The sequence below is a fragment of the Dermacentor variabilis genome, chromosome 10 (genome assembly GCF_050947875.1).
Source record: "Dermacentor variabilis isolate Ectoservices chromosome 10, ASM5094787v1, whole genome shotgun sequence".
In the NCBI taxonomy this organism is placed as follows: Eukaryota; Metazoa; Arthropoda; class Arachnida; order Ixodida; family Ixodidae; genus Dermacentor; species Dermacentor variabilis.
Genome location: NC_134577.1, coordinates 84324237 through 84344678, shown reverse-complemented (window position 1 = coordinate 84344678; position 20442 = coordinate 84324237). Strand labels below are relative to the sequence as shown.

The following is a 20442-nucleotide window of genomic DNA, read 5'->3' as shown; positions in this document are numbered from 1 at the left end:
GCCTTCTCTCAAATGTTGTGCATTTCTTTTGGGCTTGTATAGCAGAAGCTCCGGCTAAATCGGAGCTTCTGCTATACAAGCCCATTCAGCGGGGTCGCCCTCCCAAACACCAATCTGATCACCGACCCTGTGACGCCATCACCCTACGCCTTCAAGATGGCAGTCCTATCCCACACGTCCCTAGTATCCGGGTTCTCGGTCTCACCATCTCTACCAACGGCTCCAACGCTTTGGCTCTCAACAAGATCTGTGCCCAATCTCAAAACACCCTACGACTTCTTAAACGTATATCTAACCGACGAGGGGGACTCAAAGAAGAAAGCCTACTCCGACTCGTCCAATCCTTTGTCATAAGCCACATTACCTACGTTGCTGCGTACCTCAACTGGTACCGGGCTGAGCAAAACAAGCTCGACACCCTCATACGAGGGGTCTACAAGCAAGCACTTGGTCTCCCGCATTGCACCAGCACTGAACTCTTCAACCAACTGGAAGTTCACAACAACCTTTCCGAACTCATTGAAGCCCAACAACGCTCTCAGCTTGAACGGCTCACCCTTACTGAAACGGGACGCTTTATTCTGTCCACGCTTGGCTTCACCTACCATCAGCAACAGGGCCCCAAACAACTGATCCCGACCGACATCCGTAGCTGGATCTACATAGACCCTATCCCTAGAAACATGCACCCTGAATATAACAGGGCCCGGCGCCAAGCTCGGGCCGGAGCTATCATAAAAGCCCTTGCCCATGTACCTGGCGTCACATTTGTTGATGCAGCCCAATACTCCCATGGCACACGATTTGTGGCCGTCGCAACACGCGATGGAGTCTTACACCACGCCTGCAGCGTCACTACCCCCACTGCCGAGATGGCTGAAGAAGTGGCCATCGCCCTGGCCACTTTAGATCCCACCTGTCACACCATAGTGTGTGACTGTCGCTCAGCCGTCACTAACTTCAGCAAAGGTCGTATTTCTCCCCAAGTTCTTTGCGTCCTTTGCCAGGCACCACACTCTAAAGACAGCATAATCTCCCTAACATGGATCCCGGCCCATGCGGGCCCTGTCCACCCACACCTCCCCAATCTCAACGAGGTCACCCACTCCATTGCGCGAGGCTTAGTCAACCGCGCCGGAGTCACTGGAGATGAGTTGGACACCAGGGACAATCTGACAACTTATAACGATCTCATTAAGGCCTTTTACCTCAGCCGCCGAACCTTCCCCCCGCCTCACCCAAAGTTCAGCCGGGCGCAGGCTACCACCCTGCGTCTGCTACAAACAAACACGTACCCTTCACCCGCCCGCCTCCACCTTATATTTCCAGATGTCTACACTACCCCCAACTGCCGGTGCTGTGGAATTCACCCGGCTACGCTTCCGCATATGCTATGGGAGTGCCCAGCACAGTACACACAGACTAACACCACGACTCTCTCGTCGAGGTTGCATGAGGCTCTGCGGAGCTCCGCCCTCGACGACCAAACCTGGGCGACCCAGCACGCCCGCGAGGCGGCGGCGAGGCAAGCCCTCGACGTCCCTTCGTGGGAGGCTTAGGCCCGGCCATCATAAAGTGCTGGTTCTACAATAAAGGTTTATTCCTCCTCCTCCTCCTCTTTGCACTAAAGACTATTAACATGCAATACCAACTAGCCCACCATACTGTTTTGTTGAACTTAATCATTGCTTGAATTTTCAGATTAAAAAATTGTGAAGTGTTAAGCAACATATCGCCAATAAATGGCATTTCGCAATGTGTTATGTTGCAATGTGTTATGTCGCCAGAAATTGATTTTGTTGCACTTTGAAAAAACACCCGGCGTAAATTGTTAATCAATCATCAACCAGTGTCTTCTTTTTAATGCAAACTACTGTCGTTCAATTTCTTAAACATACGTACATTATTTTCTAGTTGCCTTGATGAATAGTGTGATCCATAGCAAATTGGAATACTGGAAGCTATTAGTGCCATGAAGCTTGCATTCTTATTTTTCTACTATGTCGTTCAGCCTCCACTCTGCAATGCTCACAGATTGCCCTCCACTATGTGTGCAGGAGCACTTTTCTTTTGAAAGGCCTGCAAAAGCATTCAAGCCAATATCATAGGCACTTTTCACGAGAAATTGCGCAAATTCTTTCCTGCCCGCTTCTCTAAACAGCTAGCTCTGGCCCGCTTTACTTCTACAACGCTTGAATTGATGCTCATAAAGCAGGTGAAAGGCTTTGCAATACGCACTTGCGCGCAACTAAATACATATGCAGTGTTTTTACATTCAATCTGCAAATCATTAAACCCCCCAAAATAACTTGACACATGAAATGCCCCCGACCAATAAGCAAATGCAGGAGGACAAGTACAGAACACAATAGCAGTAATCATAAACTCAAATTTGTTTTTCTTTATAAATGCCGAATTAAATAGATGGAAGCGTAGTACTTATTCAGTGCCTCTCGTGGACACATGCCAATGTTCAACCCACATTTGCTGGTTCCAATGCTGGAGGATGTGAGAGAAACTAACTGTGATCAGGCTGCTTGTCACAACGGTTTGACAGCTAACAGCATAGAATACCTTGAGGGAAAAGGGGGAGGTAGGGGTTTATAAAAACAGAAAATTTGGAGAATAGGTTTACGATTATCAGCAGTGAAGAACCACATGGACAAAGTAGTGGATAAAGTTTAAACAGGATAAACGCTGATCTTCCATCTATATTTTATTGGTAAAAAATGCTTGGTTCTATAAAAACACAGGAAATAAGCCAGCTATCACAGTAAAGAATAGAAAGAAAGCATGTTGCAGCAATGAAAACCCGAGTGAAAGAAATTGGTCTATTCTCTTTGCATTTATGCACAACCAAGAATTTTCTGTAAATAAAATTCAGTTGAATTTCAGTGCGAGCAACTTCTATCACTTCTATCTCCCACTCTATCCTTGTGGCTCTGCTTTGCTCATAATCATGAGGAGGTTTACCGCACACCATCTCTTCGTTTACGTTCATGCACAAACAGCGATCCTTTCGAGCATCTTTAATTACACCCTAATTGAACCGTCCTATGTCGGTGGAATGGCATACACACTTATGCACAAAAGGAAGAATGCAAGGAGTAAACATGCAAGTGGCATTCTGCGTGACGGTGCAAGGGTCCAGGCAACAAACTTTGCAGGGCACTCACTTTTGCGGTTGGAGGGGACCGTTCGTGAGGGCTCCTGGGTTTCGATAGATGCGGCCTTCTTCTTGAGCAAGGGCACCACGTTGCCCATGGGCCTCGCCACAATCAGCGTCAGCACCCCTTCGGCCTGCTTCAAGAGCTGCGCCACCTGCATGCACGTCACAAGGAGCGTCAGCTGTGAGTGATCCCTCATTATCAGGAGTATCATATGGTGCACTTTTGATCAGGATTGAGCCTGATTGGGACCGAATTTCCCTATAGCGATTGGCTCATTCACATGAGCTGCGGAAGGTAGCCAATCGCAGGCTAGACTTAAATCTCGATGAGGCCCGATCGCAATTGGAAGTGCCCTTGTGATACCAGTATAAGTCAAGCACAAACAAGATTAAAAGTATACACAGTACTAACTGATATCTTATTGATTGTGCATTGTTAGCTGATACCATCTTTGCTGTAGACACAGTGCACTTCTAGGCACAAAGATGATTAAACAAATTAACAAAGGCAGTGCTTGTGTTACTTTATGCGATCGTTACTTTATGTCTTAAGGTCGCTGTGTCTACAACAGCAATGGTCAGACAACTAGTAGCTCACGAACATCTCCTTAACATTATAATGTCTGCTTGCAAGACTATAACAGTATTACAAGTACAGTAGGACCTTGTACATACATTCTGGGAAAAAAATGTGAGAAAAAACATACTAACTGGGAGTACATACAATCCAAAGTCAATAAAAAATTCATCAAACTCAACTGTAGTTGACATCTATGCAATGCGAGGTGTTGAGAGAATTGTTGCAGCACCAGATGCCAATGAGTGCCGAACTTTTTATACATATGTATATGCACACGCAGTACACCCCTGACGCTTCTTTCAGAAAAACTTCTTTAAAGGAACCAACAGCCACCAACAACGTACAATGAGAACATGGAACAGATGACGAGATCACATCTCACGTTTAAAGATGAGCGCACAATTTTATCAAATAAATGAGGATTTAGATTGTTAAACTGATAAAGAAAGATGCACAGAGAGTAACATGAGGTAACATTTTGGGTGGTGAAGCATTGTGAATGATGAAGTACAACTCTTACCATGTGACAGAGCCTCAATATACTCGTCTGCCATTACAAGGAACAGATTCACTTGCCACCCAAAATAATTTGTTTGCTACCATTAACGCCTTTGCACCGTCGAGCGTGTTCCGCTTTTGCAAACCTCGAACTGTTTTAGCTGGAAACAGGTATGTACTGCCTTTGATCCACATATTGCTGCACGGTATTGCTGCACTTTACTCTGATATCTTATCGACCCTGACGCATGCTGCTTATCTTTTTTATGTTTCGAAATGTGAGTCGTTGAACTGCTTGCACGCAATGGATGCAATGCTTCAAGCTCCTTCAGGAACATTCACTGTGCTATATGAAGGCAAATCTGGGACTCCCAGTTTCATGTATAAACAGCGGCTGGCCAAGAGCTGGTTCAGTTTTAATTAAACAATCAGCCAACTGTGATCACCCATGTTGTGGCCATGTTAGCATTGTTTGCCTTCAGGGGTAAGTTCGTACAATAAAAGTTTTCATTGTTCATTTATTTTCTCTGGTAATGTTTCCACATTTGTTACCACATAGTTAACTAATACATTAGAATATATAATAATAATAATAATAATAATACAGTGGAAACTACCAAGGAAAGCAGTTGCTATATACCCTGACAAAGACATATGTCTCTTTCTAGAAACATTCACTGTGGCGACATGCCTTGTTTGATTGCTATTGATTCCTTCATAGCAGCTCAACTGTTTACTTTTCAGCCCTCCTGATAGCCCACGAGTCTTCTTGGTCCCGTTAGCACCACTGTCATTTGCTGCAGTCCCTATAGCAACCTATAGGGACTGCAGCTTCTGCTGGTGATTGGTTGTAGCACCATTCAATAAAACACTTGGCCTAATTGTTTGCCCAGTTTCTCCAGACATTTAGTTACTGTAATGTATCAAACAGCCAGAATTTGTAAACATGTATGTTAGAAGAAGACAAGTCTTGTCTTCTAGTCTTCGTCTGTGTCCCTTCATGCTACAAACCAAGAATGTGTTTATAATAGCTTAAATCCTCAAGTGTGCACTATCAAACAAAAAAAATTAAACTAAAGCGCGATAAATTTCATCCTGGCAGCCATAGTGGACATAAATGAGTGAAGTTGTGCATGGAGTGCACTGCGAATTGCTCGGGAAGTTTGCTTCTAAATGTTTCCTTCTAAACAGCTATCATCGGCATTTTCCACAAAGTCCCCGGTATATGAAGAAACAGTTTATTTGTTCCGCATACTCCTTTTAGATGTCTAATAAACAGTGCTTTACAACCTGCAATACTGTAACAGAAACTTGTTCACATTGTGAATAAGAACAATATGAATGTGTGTGAATATGAACATTGTTTTATATTAATGGTGAAAGTGGACTCTTTTAATTCATGAAGAGGTCATCAATATTCAATTCGATTCATTTCAGGTACTATTACATTCATATGCAATTTGGTCTCAAAAAATTACTATTTGCGCAGTCCTACTGACAACGCTGTGGCAGTCCTAGGCTCACCGTGTCATAGTCGGCGCCAGTGATGTCGGTGCCATTGACGTCGAGGATCATGTCACCCACGCCGAGGCCGGCCTGGTGGGCAGGGCTCCCTTCCTGAATGTCCGAGACAAAGATGCCGAGCCCGGCTTCTGCATGGCGGCCTTCCAGGATCATGATGCCGAGACCATGCGTCCCCTGAACATAATAATGCCAAGAAACCAGGAACAGATCAGCTGTTAGCAAAGACTCAGGTACAGCATCTAGTACAAAGCATAGCTCATGGCAAGAGATTGGTCAATGTTACATTGGCATACCTGTCAACCTGCGAGCATTAAAGTTAGTAAAAATCCTGCAGATGTAAGGAGGAAGGGAGGCTGGCATGAATTATTTTGTTGCCCTGGGTGCAGGGCTTCTGTGGGATACATGACGCACTTTCTTAAAAATACGAATTACTTTTAGATGATGCAGCACACAAGTAGCAGCAAACTCAGAACAGCAGAAACCGACAGGCAACACTTCAGATGTTCTTAAGTTGAGATCACCTGAACCCCAACGATATGTTGAGGATTTTTGCAATTACTTTTGGTGGTGATGTTCCAGTTATTAAGAGACATTCACAGATGCGTCCATTATACTACAAGGTGTAACTGTGCAGTAAAAGAAAAAGCCATCGAATCCATCCTTTCGTAAACAAAATGTGCCAACCAGTTTTCCCGCTCAGTTTTCTGAAAACTACAGCTACCGCCAGCCTTTGTCATAGCATCCTCTGTTGAAACTTGAGATGACATCGGCGCAGTCAAGGGTGCGGTCCTGCGGTCTGCCAGGAGTAACAAGCTGCTCTACTACCCTGCCAGGTATCATCATGAGCAAAAGTTCAGAAACCGTGGTAGCACCAAAATGTATTTCAATTTGCACTGGTTGGACATGCACGCATGCATTGTGTCACTTGATTTCAAGCTGCGTCCTTATACAGGTTGCAAAATAAGAAAGTTCTTTTTCGTAGCGGGCATGGTTGTTGAAATATTTGATCACAGCTGTACATTAAGCACGACACTATGCTTTAGGCATTGCACTCGTTCTCAGCACATAATCAACAGCAGTGTTCTCAGTAGTTCACTACCGAAAATAAGAACGTGCATGTGGAAAATATGTAGCATGTTATCTTTTCAGTGTTTTAAGTTAGCTTTGTTCAAACAGTGAAATTTTCTAATAAAATTGAACACAAGTATATTTTAAATCACTTTCCACAAATACTGAATTTAATACCAAATACGCTTGAACCTCGACATAATCAACAAATTATCAGATATAGTAAGGTAAACCTAAAATGTTTCATGACATTATCAGCATGTGACAAATACGTGAAATCAATGATTTGACATCTTACCTGGGCGAGACTGGCATGTTGAACAAATCAAATAGTGAGAACGCCGGCCAAAAAGGATAAGTCAAAAACTTTTCAGAAGTTAGTAAAACGTTTTACAAAAACTTCTTAAAAGTTTTTAACCTGCCCTTTTGGTTAGCATTATCACTATTTCGTTCGTTTAATGTGATGAATATGTGCTTATAACAAATGTTTGATACAACGAAAGTACCTTTTTGTTAGATGTGATGCCATTATAACGAGGCTCAACTGTACTTTTCTAAAAGTCTAAGTATTCAAGTTGGCATGACACTTGTAGTAGATCACATACAGAGAGCACTGACCTTTTTCACAGTTACGGTCCTGACCCCTCGGTAGTTTGCATATTTTATTTCGTGCCCCTGCAGAAAAAAACATGCAAAATAAACAAGCATTGCATCTTAGACTGATACACAGGTTATGTATTGGCCTGTGCTTGCAAAAGGTGCAGTCAAAAAGCAAGTAATGAAATTCAATGACAGAAACTTAACAGTTTCTGTCATTGATGTTAAGTCACAAATCTTAAGTCAACTTCTGCCTACAAAATGAGGTATAACCAGGCAGAAATAGTAGCAATACCGACAACACTGTCAGCTATTGCTGGAATGAATGACACTGCTAGAGCCTGTCCAATAGTATTTATAAAAGCACTGCAAGCTCCAGAGCAGTCACTGGTGCTTGTGTTCATTTGAAAAGATACTACTAAAGTACTCACAGTGCCCGTACAGTATAATCAGGCTGACCAAATTCAGGCTGATTATCAAAGTGGCAACACATTTTCTTTATTTCTGATACAATATGCATCTTGCAAATGAGCAATAACACAATAGCAGTAATAACTCTATGAAAGCAATATTTTAAAAAGTAGGGGTGTTTAAATAGCTAAGTTTTCGAACTGAATTGAGTACGAATATTCTAAAAAAACAACCTTCGAATATCGAATTTGCGTGAAGTTTATTTGGGGGGAAAGAAGAGAAAAGGTTTTTTTACGTTACTATTTGATACAGTCAGGCCTACATGCGGTTCACAATTGGACATACATTCAACTGAGTAGCTTGTACATGATTGACAGCTGCTTTCACCTATCTGGTGCACCATGGCAATGACAGTAGTCAAACAAAGAAACAGCACGTCACCAGATGCACATAGAGTGCAGTGTTCACTGAAGAAGAGAAATGTTTCGAATGGCTGAAAGTTGTGCAAATTAGTAGGGATTCATCTGCATTGTCCTCGTTCTACTTTTGTACATACTTGCATGCCTGCCTTTCCATACCATGACAGAAAAAATTGTGTGATACTACAGAACTACTAATCTCTTTAATGGAATGCAAACACGTATGAGACTGGACAAATAATAAATGACTTTGCCTAAATCAAGACAACAGATTCGTATATAGGCTGCCTAATTGAGATATTCTTGTGGAATGCCTGGAAATTATGGGCCATAAATTACCTGCTCCGCACTTTTGCTCAAAAACTGGTGCAACAACCACAGCTGTCCTGCCATAGAATCATTCGGAAGACCCTTGCATTGGCCTTTCTCTTCCGAAACTCCAGTACGTGTTGTTATTTGAGCAATAGTGAATATTCAACAATTTTGAATACAGCCAACAGTTTATACTTGCTCCACAAGGGTGAGGCTTATGCCACTGAATCTTGCCTTACCGAAAGAAATGTGTTCGTTTTTGGTGCTTCCAAGTTATAGTGCTTTATTTTAAGACACATTTGTCGTAACATATCAGTGAGTTCTTGAATGGAATACAAATCGAAAGAGCAAGGACTATTCAATTCATATTTAAAATGACGAATACTCGCACACCCCAAGTAAAAATTAAACAATGCAAAAGTGGCAATATCGAAGGAATGCTGAGTCATGTAGGCCTCTTTCACAAGAACGGCAAGGCAACAAATTATTTGGAAACAGGCTTCAAACTACCTCTACAGACACCATGGCCCAAAGTTTCACACTACCGACGTACATGAAAGAGCATTTATAAGTGCCTTGCATATAAGCGCCATCCAATCATGAATGGATTTCTGGCTTTTAGGGTTTTCTGTGCGACTGTCGGTGGCCTCCAGCATGCCAGTCCTGCGTCGTGATGCTCAATGTGCAAACGCTTGTAATGAGAAAACAAAGCAATATATCTGGATAAAAAAGAGCAGCAGTTTTGGGAATTCTAGTGCAGATACAAGTGGAAGAGGCAAAAGTGATTTGACTATTTGCTAAAGATTAAGAGAGTGCACGGCACACTGCTTGAGTAGCACTGGAGTATTTGCAAAATTTGTAAATAGTTGCTACAAGAAAACAGGAAAAGCTAGATGGCGGACACATTATACAGCGCTTGGGCAGTCCCTGATGCTGACAGTAATTATGTAGTATTGATGAGGCAACTGAAATTGCTTGAACAAAAGGTCTAATCAGAATGAGTTACTAAGCCAGAGCCCTCAGCCGCTGAAGGGTGGTAGTGGCAAGCCAGAAAACAATTGGAGAAGAGGGGCTTGCCCGACACAATGTCCAAGCACAAGCATGCTTGAGTGGACATCATGCTCAAGGTTGTGGTTTTCGTAGTGCAGTTAAACATTTATATCACGAACGCAGATATAGCAAAGTAAATATACTATGTTTATTCCCTATATCAGCAAGTAACGAATATATGCTTATAACAAGCATCGGATATAACTAAGCTATCTTCATGTCGGATGCGACTTCGTAACAAGGTTTGACTTGTATGGGGATGCGAGGTGAGATGTGTCCAGCACTTTACTGCAGACTCGTGCATGGAACAAGACCACCCACGGCCTTGACCACCGCGAACAACCAGCCAGAGAATTTGGGCATGAATACCACCTGTGCATGCACACTCCTGCCATGCCAAACATGAGGACCCTGCATGGCGCAATAGACAGTTGTGTCATGGCTCACCACAGAGTGTATCTCTGTCCCCCAGTCGCCCACATGAAAAAAGTTGAGAGGGCGGTCTGCTGAAGAACTGACATTGCCATTGGTGAATGCCTACTAAAGGCTGCACAAATCTCCGTGAAGTTTTCCATGCGACTGTGCAGTCTTTTACGGTGTCACTGATCATGAGGCAGGTTCTCCATTCCTCACCTGCTCATCCAGTTGCATTGGGTATTGAGTGAGGGGCTTCACGGCCATGTCCTCCACCGCGTCTTCTCTCCTGTGAACAGCATGAGAAACAGGGAGTCATTGTCACCCGAGGTCACGCAAAGCATGCAATCATTCTTTTTGCACATGCCAATTTTAATATGACACAAAAGGAGATGGCTGACACAGCCGACATTTATACAGACCCAACATGAGCTGTGCGAGTTTGGTTTTGTGCTCAGGCAGCCTGACCTGACAGCATTTACGTGAACTCATAATCACCAGGTCAAGACCGCAGTGGCAGCCTATGCTGAGGTGACATTAAATAAAGCATGTGGACAGCTCTTTCTGGGTCTTTCTTGCTAGCTGCAAGCTGCAAATGTGACCAGTCTGTGTTTACCTCCACCTTGAAAGTAGGTAAGGCTGCAAGTCACACGTGTTTACAATGTCGTAACAGGCAAATCTCATACTGCCAAGCCTATTTGAACATGCTTTTGCCGGAATAATGTAAATGGCCAGGCAGAAAGGAATCCCACACACAGGTAATTATGCATGGTGAGCTTGGCTCCTTTCTGTTGTGCTCGTCCTTTCACAAGAGTGGCCCATTGCAGCTCAACTGTGGGTGCCAGACAACTTATTCAAAAGGCCACATAGGTTGTCTGCACAAGAGTGGTATTCTGAGCTAAATAAGTTCAGGAACACTGTAACTTTCATGAGATTTCACGTTACTAAAATGCCAGATGCATCAGTGTCCATGGGTGACAGCCTTCCTGGCACTTTCCAAGACAATGCTTGGCATCGCGCAAGGAGCACTGTTACCCGTAGGTGCTGACACGTCTGGTGCTAGTCACACAAAATCTCGCAAAAGCAAAAGCACCTCGAAAGGTGATCACTGAGAATACAGTGCCTGGTTTTAACGGGCATAACACCAGGTGTGAAAAACCTTGATGCTCCTCCTCGCCATTGTTGAGGAGCAAGAACACTCTGTTTATTCTGGTGTTTTCACAAGTGAAAAACAAGCAAATGAAAACACAAACAAAGTAATGTTTGCATGCACATGGTGACGCTGTACACTGCTGATGTCCTACGTGTGGTGTCGGAGTAAGAAAATGCAAGTGATTTTTGCAAAAGTGCTAGTAGTAACCTTAGCCTCTGCATGTTTATGGTTAACTTAAAAAATGAAAGAAAGCCAAAGAGCATCTGCCAATAAAGCTTTTCCCAACATAGGTTTGCTTGAGAAATGCTTCTTTTCAGTCACAATGTCAGAAAAAGAAAAGGTATATTCTTTAGGTACCACTTCTTTTAATTATTGGCAAAGCCTGTTTGGATATGCTAGAAAGCTGGATGTGATTATTCATTGCTATTATGAAGATGAGTGACTTAGCAATTAGAAAGGTAAGGGATCTTTATAAAAGTACAAGGGAGGGGACAATCAACAGACAAAAGTATCAATGAAAAGATGATACTGCAGTAATCTCATTAGCGTTCCCAGCCTTGTTTCAGTGTTGTGACGAACAAAACACTTTGATGAGACACTAAATTCAGCAACCAAATGTTTCTTGCACTATGTACACAACTGGACAATGTGCTAAGTGAGACATCTAGGGTCTGGTTTACCTGTGAAGGACAAACTTGTACGTGGGACCCGGAAGACTCTTGATGATGGCTGAGGCATTGAGGTGACACCGGCCGTACATCACGACACCATTCACCTTTGGCAGAGCACAAAAGAGAGAGAAGGCAAAGGTCTAGCAGTGCTAAGGTACAGCTCAGTAATTCAAGGAAAGCAGTCCTAAAATGTGGGACATGAGACAGAAACAGACGACATGGATAGTGCTTCACACAGGCAGTGTCTGCGTCGTCTGCTTCTCTCCTTTGCCCCATGTTTCAGTGCTGCTTTTTTCAATACACTGAGCTACAAACCTATACTCAGCATTCTGACATGACGTGAAGAGCCAGCTCAAACCTGACCATACTGCAAGCACATTATATCTCAATAAAATGAATCACTGTTGCTAAAGTGAAGAGGGCAGAATAGGTCTGTTCGATTCGCCTGCATCACCCAAACCAGTTCACGAGATGCAGCACCCTGTCACTCATTTAAACAATGCAGCAATGATGGCCTCTGAACTGCGCCATTAATTTCAAAAGGTTCAGGAAAGGTTCAAGGTTTGTCTACAGTTTTTCCGCACCCTCCCTACTGACATTGCCGACTTGATGCAGACGTGCATGTGCAAAACAGCCGTGCTGCAGATGACATGGGGATGAGCACCATTGAAACCCCGCTCATGCGTGCCTGCTGTGTCCACGCAATGCGGGTCGTGCTTATGGCTCAAATGTTGACCGTACCTGTGGTTTGGGACCTCTCAAACTGTCGCAAACAGCGCACTTCTGCTGGACAAAACCTAACGCCTGCACTACGTTTACACCACGGCATTCATTTCGAGTTTCTCATTGGGCCTGCATCACTGAAATTGAGCCAAACGATTTCTGAACTTCCGGTGCCCCGCTGTGAACTGCTTCACTGTAGTGCAGGCGAATTGAATAGACCTATTCTTTTTCTGACATGTCATAAAGCGCTTTTATGTGTATGGTAGTAACATATTCCATAGAAAAATCGACAGCATACACAGCTGGCCCAGCACTCAAGAAAAAGGAAAAATTGAAACATCCACAGCATACACAGCTGGCCCACCAGCACTCAAGAAAAAGCCCAAAAACCACAAAAATTGAAAGAGCTTAGACAGCAGTTTGCATTCAAAATACGTGAGAACTGCAGACTATTAATTCACTACAGAGTGCAGCTCGAACTGACACAACAGCAAAGGTTAGGTAAGTTGGTTCATGTTGATCATTGAACAATAAACTATCAGCAACATCAGGATGGAAAGAAATAAACACAAACAAGTGGCAGACGCAAGCCATTGTGATGCATGTTTATGCTTCTTCATGCTCTTTGTTCTTTGTAGCGCTGGTTTACAGTGGTGGACCATCTAAAATCAACTTTGATTACAGAAGCACATCAGGCTGACAGTGTGGGAGCTGTGGTTGCAAGGTACAAGCTGGGCATACTTACGAGAAAATTATCCAGCAGTCCACAGCACAGTATAAATACTTAACCTGCCCCAGCAGCAATGCAGGGGTGGTTCTGCAAGGGGGGTGAAGAGAGATGGCCAAACCCACTTCCCCCTCGAAATTTCTTCCTGAGTGCCCCATCGACCCCCTCCTACCTCTACAGAATGCCTAGTGATTGAGTGCTTTCCCTGCACCTCCTTAACAAATGGAGAATCATGCTGTGCCTCCCCCAGAAAAATCCTCGCACCAGCCCTGCAGCAATGGTTGGCTGCTTATAGCTATTCATGTTTTTTTTTTAACTTTGGCAACAGAGTTCTAGAGTATAATGACTGGCACTGACAAAAAAAAAAAGAAAACCTGCAAAAGAAGTGCATTGTCTCCTCAGAGCACACATTTAATCAAAAAGGTGAGTGAAGAGGAGATGGCAGCATTGAAAAAAATGTCACTACATCATACTTTTTATAGGCTTTAGAACTTGTTGCATGCTAGTGACACCTGGTGGCAACACTGAAAATTTGACGAACTTCTGTCACTGCTTCCTAGACTAGTTTTCCACACAAGTTCGTGCTTCTCATTATTTAATTATCATTTTTTACACCTGATAATGATGAATTTAGTGGTTTACTGGCACAAGGACAACTAAGGTCAAATAGCATTAGACCTAGAATTTGCTAAGTTTAACCAAGAGCTGTTTTTTGTGTTGTTATCTCGTTAGTCTTCCATACTGGTAACAGTTACATTAATTTATTTTTATTATTTCTTCCCCCTTGTCCCTGCTGTAGCACCCACGTTGACTTCAATGTTGTTGGAAAAGAATGGCTATAAGAAGACATAACATTTAACATTTAAGCAGCCACCCATCAAACCCTGGAAATTTCAAGATGGCACTACTGTTGCCAATACAGAAATATGAATAAAAGCACTCTGGGTCAGAAAAAATAAGAAAAGAGGGTAGTTGCCCCTAGCTTTGTGGCAGCTACCTTCTGATAGGCTGCCTTTCTTGAAATTGTATTCAAGATCAAAAATAAACATTCAATTCAATTCAATAATTTGGCTGCTAGCAGGGGCTTTGAGCAGTGGTTACACTCTGTAAGGGCACATTCACACCGGCGACTGACAGTGGTCGCGCGACCAAGTTGGTCGCAAAGCGACCAGTCGCAAATGGTCGCAAACGGTCGCCTTTCTTGAAAAGCGACCATTTTGGGCCAGTCGCTCTCTGCGCGATTTTTCAGTCGCGCGACCGTGGTCGCAAAACTGATAAACCAATCAGCGGTGCACTGGAAGTGATCTTTCGTGTGTCTACATCCGGCCTCCTTTGGCGTCGCGTTCAAATTCCGCGTAGATTCCAAGAGTTCTCGCTGAGAACGATAATCTCCGGGATCGCGACTTGCGGGTCGCGCTCAGCCGGGCTTGCCGGTGTGAACATCAGTTGCCTTCGGTCGCTTTTTGATTGCGAGTCGCAAATGGTCGCGCGACCTCCTCAAGTCGCCGGTGTGAATGTGCCCTAAGACAGAAAATTGGGTTAGTTGGTATTGACTGGACACGATGCACTCTAGCGCGATCAACACGCAGACGAATAGCGCTTCATCTGTGTGTTACCTTCATCTTGTGTACCATGTATCAAACTGCAGTACGTCATGTCCTAATGCGCTATACACAAGTGACACCATCTGGTTGTATCATAAGAAGCCAACAAACACTGACACCAAGGACAACATAGGGGATATTACTTGTGCTTAATAAATGAAATAAAGAAATGATAAATTAATGGAAATTAAAGTGGATGAAAAAACAACTTGCCGCAGGTGGGAACCGAACCCACAACCTTCACATTTCGCGTGCGATGCTCTACCAATTGAGCTACCGCGGCGCCGTTTTCCCATCCACTTTCTTGGGTATTTATGTGTCCTACTAGAACCCTGGGAGTGTTAGCCAGCGCCACCACTCACAGACTTTGGCGGCAGACGTGGAACGTCCTTTTTGCAGCAGGCGTCATGAGAACGTGATCTTTTTCGGGTGAAGGCAACTGGTCAATAAACCCACATATGCTACCTGATGGCATCAATGTTGCCGGATTCGAGACCCTCGTTATGTAATAAATGAGAAGAAAGGGGGTTAACCAAGGGGCCCGATTTTTATTAGGCATATCATAAGAAGCCAACAAACACTGACACCAAGGACAACATATGGGATATTACTTGTGCTTAATAAATGAAATAAAGAAACAATAAATTAATGGAAATTAAAGTGGATGAAAAAACGACTTGCCGCAGGTAGGAACCGAACCCACAACCTTCGCATTTCGCATGCGATGCTCTACCAATTGAGCTACCGCGGCGCCGTTTTCCCATCCACTTTCTTGGGTATTTATGTGCCCGAAAAGCGAAGATTGTGGGTCCGGTTCCCACCTGCGGCAAGTTGTTTTTTCATCCACTTTAATTTCCATTAATTTATCGTTTCTTTATTTCATTTATTAAGCACAAGTAATATCCCCTATGTTGTCCTTGGTGTCAGTGTTTGTTGGCTTCTTATGATATGGCTAATAAAGATCGGGCCCCTCGGTTGACCCCCTTTCTTCTCGTTTATTACCATCTGGTTGTGAAACACACCTCGAGGAGCTCGTCAGCCACCCGTATGCGGCCGTCGCGGGCAGCCTGGCCGTTGGGATGGAGGCCGCAGACAAAGACGCTCATGCGGCTGCGGTTCTTGTTGCCGGCTAGTGAGAGGCCAAGGCCGCTGGGGCCCTTCTGCAGCTCCACCAGGAGCAGCTCGCCACCAGCCAGCTTGAGCTCCTGATACTTGCGCTCGATCTTCTCTGCATGGACAGAAAAAGAAAAAAGCGAGGGGGGGGAAGAGGGAAAGGTAAATGACGGCGTTCAAAAACAAGAGGCAAGTACAAAGCAGCACTGCAAACACCTTTTGAACATGACAAACAGATCTGCCGAGTCACCTGACTGTGCTTTCACAAGAAACTCAGTGACATATATTTCCAATGCATGCAACAGGGAGGCTACAATTCAGGGAAGCCATGATTTCGCTCAAAACAAAACCTTATCCTAGCCTTCAACTTCTTGAAATCTCCACAACATCCCATATATATCGTGATGAATGAATAAGCGCAATGGCTATTGGCCGAGCTTTATATGTTGCAACTAAGCAGTGCCCCTGGCACAAAAAGGAAACGGCAGCTTCACCCTACAGCAAAGCATTGCCTGCAATGGCAAAGTTTAGCGTTGTGCTCAAGCTCCTAGGATAGTGTTCTAACAATGGGTGCACCAACATGGTGCTAAGCAGCATGTGAAGCAACTGCTGCTGCACAGCAGAAACAGCACCCTGGCAGCTACCAGGAATCTCACAATGCTGGCTTAGTGAGGAGTGCCATCAACGACATTGCATTGTTTTACTTCAGTGACGCTTGATATGGCTCCAAGGAGCGCCCAATGAAAGTATTAGATAGTTTCACACTTGCTGTACATTCCACTCAGACCAGCGCACAGACACAACTACTCAGTGGGAACACTATAATGCAAATGTAATCGTGCATGCTGTCTTGTCCCACTTCTAATGTGATAGCTCTCTTTGTTTCTGTGATGGCTTAGGTAAACATTCATGAATGCTTCCCAGAATAAAAATCAGTAGTGAGTGAGTGCTTGAGTTGCCAGTCATGCCTTCGCCTTTGTGTCATACAATTCAATTGTGCTTTTACTATTATGACGAACGGAACTCAACAAACCCAGCTTTCGAGTCTCCCTCAGAAGTTAAGGCTCACAAGGTTACATGCTAGCAAGTAGCTGGGCCTTCAACTTGATTTTTATTATTTTCTTTTTTCTTTTTGCATTCTGACATAAGTGGCATCGTTTACCAGGAGTTTGTTTTTCCAGGTCAAACAGTTAGCCAGCACTTTAACATGAGATGCTTCACAGACACTGAAAAATAGAAAGATTTCCACATGTCTGACTAAACAAAGTCAACTCACAAAAGCTCCACCACAATAATACCCTTTGTCACAATGCTCGGTCTCAGTCAAGGAGTTTCTTGGACAAAAGAGCATTTCTGTGTTTCCACAACTCTCTTATTCCCATGATATCTTAATCTGGTTTGCTTATTTCTTTTACTAAAGCTGAAGCTGAGGACATAAGTCATCATTATGCAGTATCGACATCATCCAATGAGCCATGACACATCAGTTATGCTCAGTGCCAGGAGACAGCGTCCAACAATGACCACCAAACTTCCAGACATAACTGTAACTACAACATTAACCAGATCGAAGAAAACAAGGTGGACTTGTGAACACGCTCCAGTGTACTGCTGCTCCAGGTACAGTTTTATTACTTTCATTAGACCTCGAAGGTTCTACCCACTCTCATGATGTTTGCAGCAACAGCAATAGCGCTCGTGTTTTTCAAAGGTGACATTGGGGCTATATATGTATATATATATATATATATAATTGCAAAGTGAACATGAACATTAAAGAGAGGCAGGGAGGTCCACAGCTCACCCCAGTGGTCACTTGACATCATTTTCATGCATTTTCAAGCAAAACTCATTCTCTCCTCCAAGCCGCAGCAACAGCTGCCTGGAAAATCACATGCGCACAAGGTTTCCTGTTAGCGAGTGAAACCCCTGCTGGATGTGACAGCTTCTATTGTATTCGCAACAGATACTGATAAGGAGGTCAGTGGCCACTGACATCTACAGCTATCTGTGATAGGGAAATCTGCGTGTCTGCGTCGCATTCTATCAGCGTTGCCGATTGCACATTTTCACAGGCCATGCCAACACTCTTCTTTAACATAATGGGTTCTCTCGTTTATTCTACGTCAAACCAGCACACAAGGCAAAAGTTTACCATGGAGTGAGAAAAAATTTGCTTTCCTGTTTGATGATGAGGACGTATGTGTCTTACTGAAATGCACTATTGTTTAATATATTTGATGCGAGACGAGTGACTCTAGCCCGTTAATTATCATGTGTGGCTGTGAAAATACAGGTCATTCCAGTATTGCGGAAGCAATATATCTGCAAAAAGTCCACAGGGGAGGTGAAAAGTTCTCATTGCTTAAGGTTGCAAGTATGCTAGCCACCTGCCTGGAGGTCACGAAAAGTACAAAAATGCGTGGCCCACAGGTGTGTCATCACATGTTGTACAACCGACTTCAAAAGCAATACCACACTGGATGTGCTAATGACGACGCTGGAGAAATAAAGCAATTTAGCAATAATTTAGTCATAAACAATGTACCCTCAGTAACTATAACCAGTCCGATGGCAAGATAAAATTTAGAAAATGTACCGGCAACTAATGTAGTACAGGGATAATTGAAGACTGCAGGTGAGGAATTCATTCAGCAGTAGGCTCAAGTAACTCAAGCTGTCTATAATTAATAATGCGACAACCCTTCTTTGGTGCCTTCGCCCCATTTCGTGGTCTGTGGTCGGTTGTCGGATATGTTGGTGGTTCCACATTCCACATTCACCGTCACTGCAAATGTGCCAATGCAAAGAGCCTGAGCTTTTCACACAGCTGAGCTGCTGGCCTCATTTCGTAGCCGAACAGCAACTACTACAGCTCTTGGAGATTCAAGTGCTGTCCACTTACACTAACACTACAAATGTGCTTGCTGTCAAACAGTCCGGTTCTCCATGGAATTATGCAATGAAATAACAAATGTTACTTAAATGTCCTCACTACAACAAACACATGCCGTAAGTGCACTGTCCCTTTATCAAAGCGAATAGCGCTATAAAAGCGTTCAGCTATTCACTTACACTGACAATCCTTGTGTTCTGCACACAATTCGTTTTACAATGTAGTTTGTTTCACTCAACATAACTGTGAGGGTTTCCCCAGAGACAGCTGCGCCATGCAGCAAGACAACGAGGGGCAGTGAAGCTGCCTGCGTGGCTGAGACTTGGCTGCACTACCAAGCGTAAGGGCGGCAGGCTCAGGCCTGGCACTTGAGCCTGACAAGTGCACACCACCTACTGTCGAGGAAGGGCTGCACTTAGCTTACAAAAAAACTATTAACTTTCAGTAAGAAAGGCCTGCGCCGCAATGAAAACAAAGCAAACTGGCTAATAAAGAAACGAAGACACCTCCCACTGAGGAAATGTATGCCAACATCGAGTTGGCCTGAAATAAGCCGAGTGCAACCCCCCTTTCCTTTGAATTTGCACTTTTGTTCAGGCAAGGCTGCTGGGAACTCAACATGGCAATATCAAAGAGAGGGACAGCATATGTGCACTAGAAAGTTGCATTGGTAATTCTAACAAGCAAAGGTAAGCAAGAAAAAAAAGAATTTGTATGTTTGCCTGTAGAATGTGATCACGAAAGCAGAATGAAGTTATACTGTGTTAAATCTAGTCACAGCAGTCATTTGGTGAAACAAAACAAATGAAAGACAGGCCTTTGCATAAGAGAAACCATAGATACCTTGCATGGACAAACGCTTTGCGCACAATATTGCTTTCATAGGTCTTCAAAAGGTTAGCGGGACAAAAACAAAGAAAAGGAAGCAATCAGCAACAATAAGAAGCACACAGTAAGTCATTATTGACCCATATTTTAACATCATCAGCTTTCATGTGTTGGCAAAATGCGATTTCTTCAACACCACATTTGCAAAGAAATAGTCAAAGATCCGAAAATAAATACAGAAATTCATACAGGAGCTAGAATTTTAGATAGAGCTTAGGAACTGCAGTGGCGTTTTATGGGTGGAAGAAAAAAATTGCATGTGAGCTAATCTTACAAGTGTCAGTCCAGCCTGATGGCTTCAAATGACATTCTTAATAGCATGAACGATGAAGCCAAGCAATAACAATAGTGCACATCTCCAATTTGAAAGCAAGGCTGTATATATATATATATATGTACCACATTCCAATATCTTAACTATTCTCTCCTTCGGCTGTTATTCCAAATATCCAGAGGAATGCATCTCGTGACACAGACACCAACATGACAGGGAGACAGAAGCACTTGCACACTGCCCTACAACAAGTGGCTCAGTTGCAAAACATGCAGCGCTTGCTAAAGTGTTCAGCTGGTGCATGCAGTGCATGGAATGCAACTGCATACCCAACTCCCTTCCCAAAACATG

At 43.6% G+C, this 20442-nt stretch overlaps 1 protein-coding gene across 2 annotated transcripts in view; it reads right to left on the bottom strand.

The window, feature by feature from the left end:
- LOC142560752 (multiple PDZ domain protein-like) overlaps positions 1 to 20442 on the bottom strand; it is a 311252-nt gene that overhangs the window by 38952 nt on the left and 251858 nt on the right. For both annotated transcript variants that reach the window (XM_075673072.1, XM_075673073.1), the window contains 6 exons: positions 15943 to 16148; positions 11876 to 11970; positions 10262 to 10331; positions 7458 to 7514; positions 5772 to 5945; positions 3177 to 3321 (listed from right to left, as the gene is read on the bottom strand). In XM_075673072.1, the coding sequence (XP_075529187.1) occupies positions 3177 to 3321; positions 5772 to 5945; positions 7458 to 7514; positions 10262 to 10331; positions 11876 to 11970; positions 15943 to 16148 (747 nt within the window). The remainder of the gene's footprint in view (positions 1 to 3176; positions 3322 to 5771; positions 5946 to 7457; positions 7515 to 10261; positions 10332 to 11875; positions 11971 to 15942; positions 16149 to 20442) is intronic.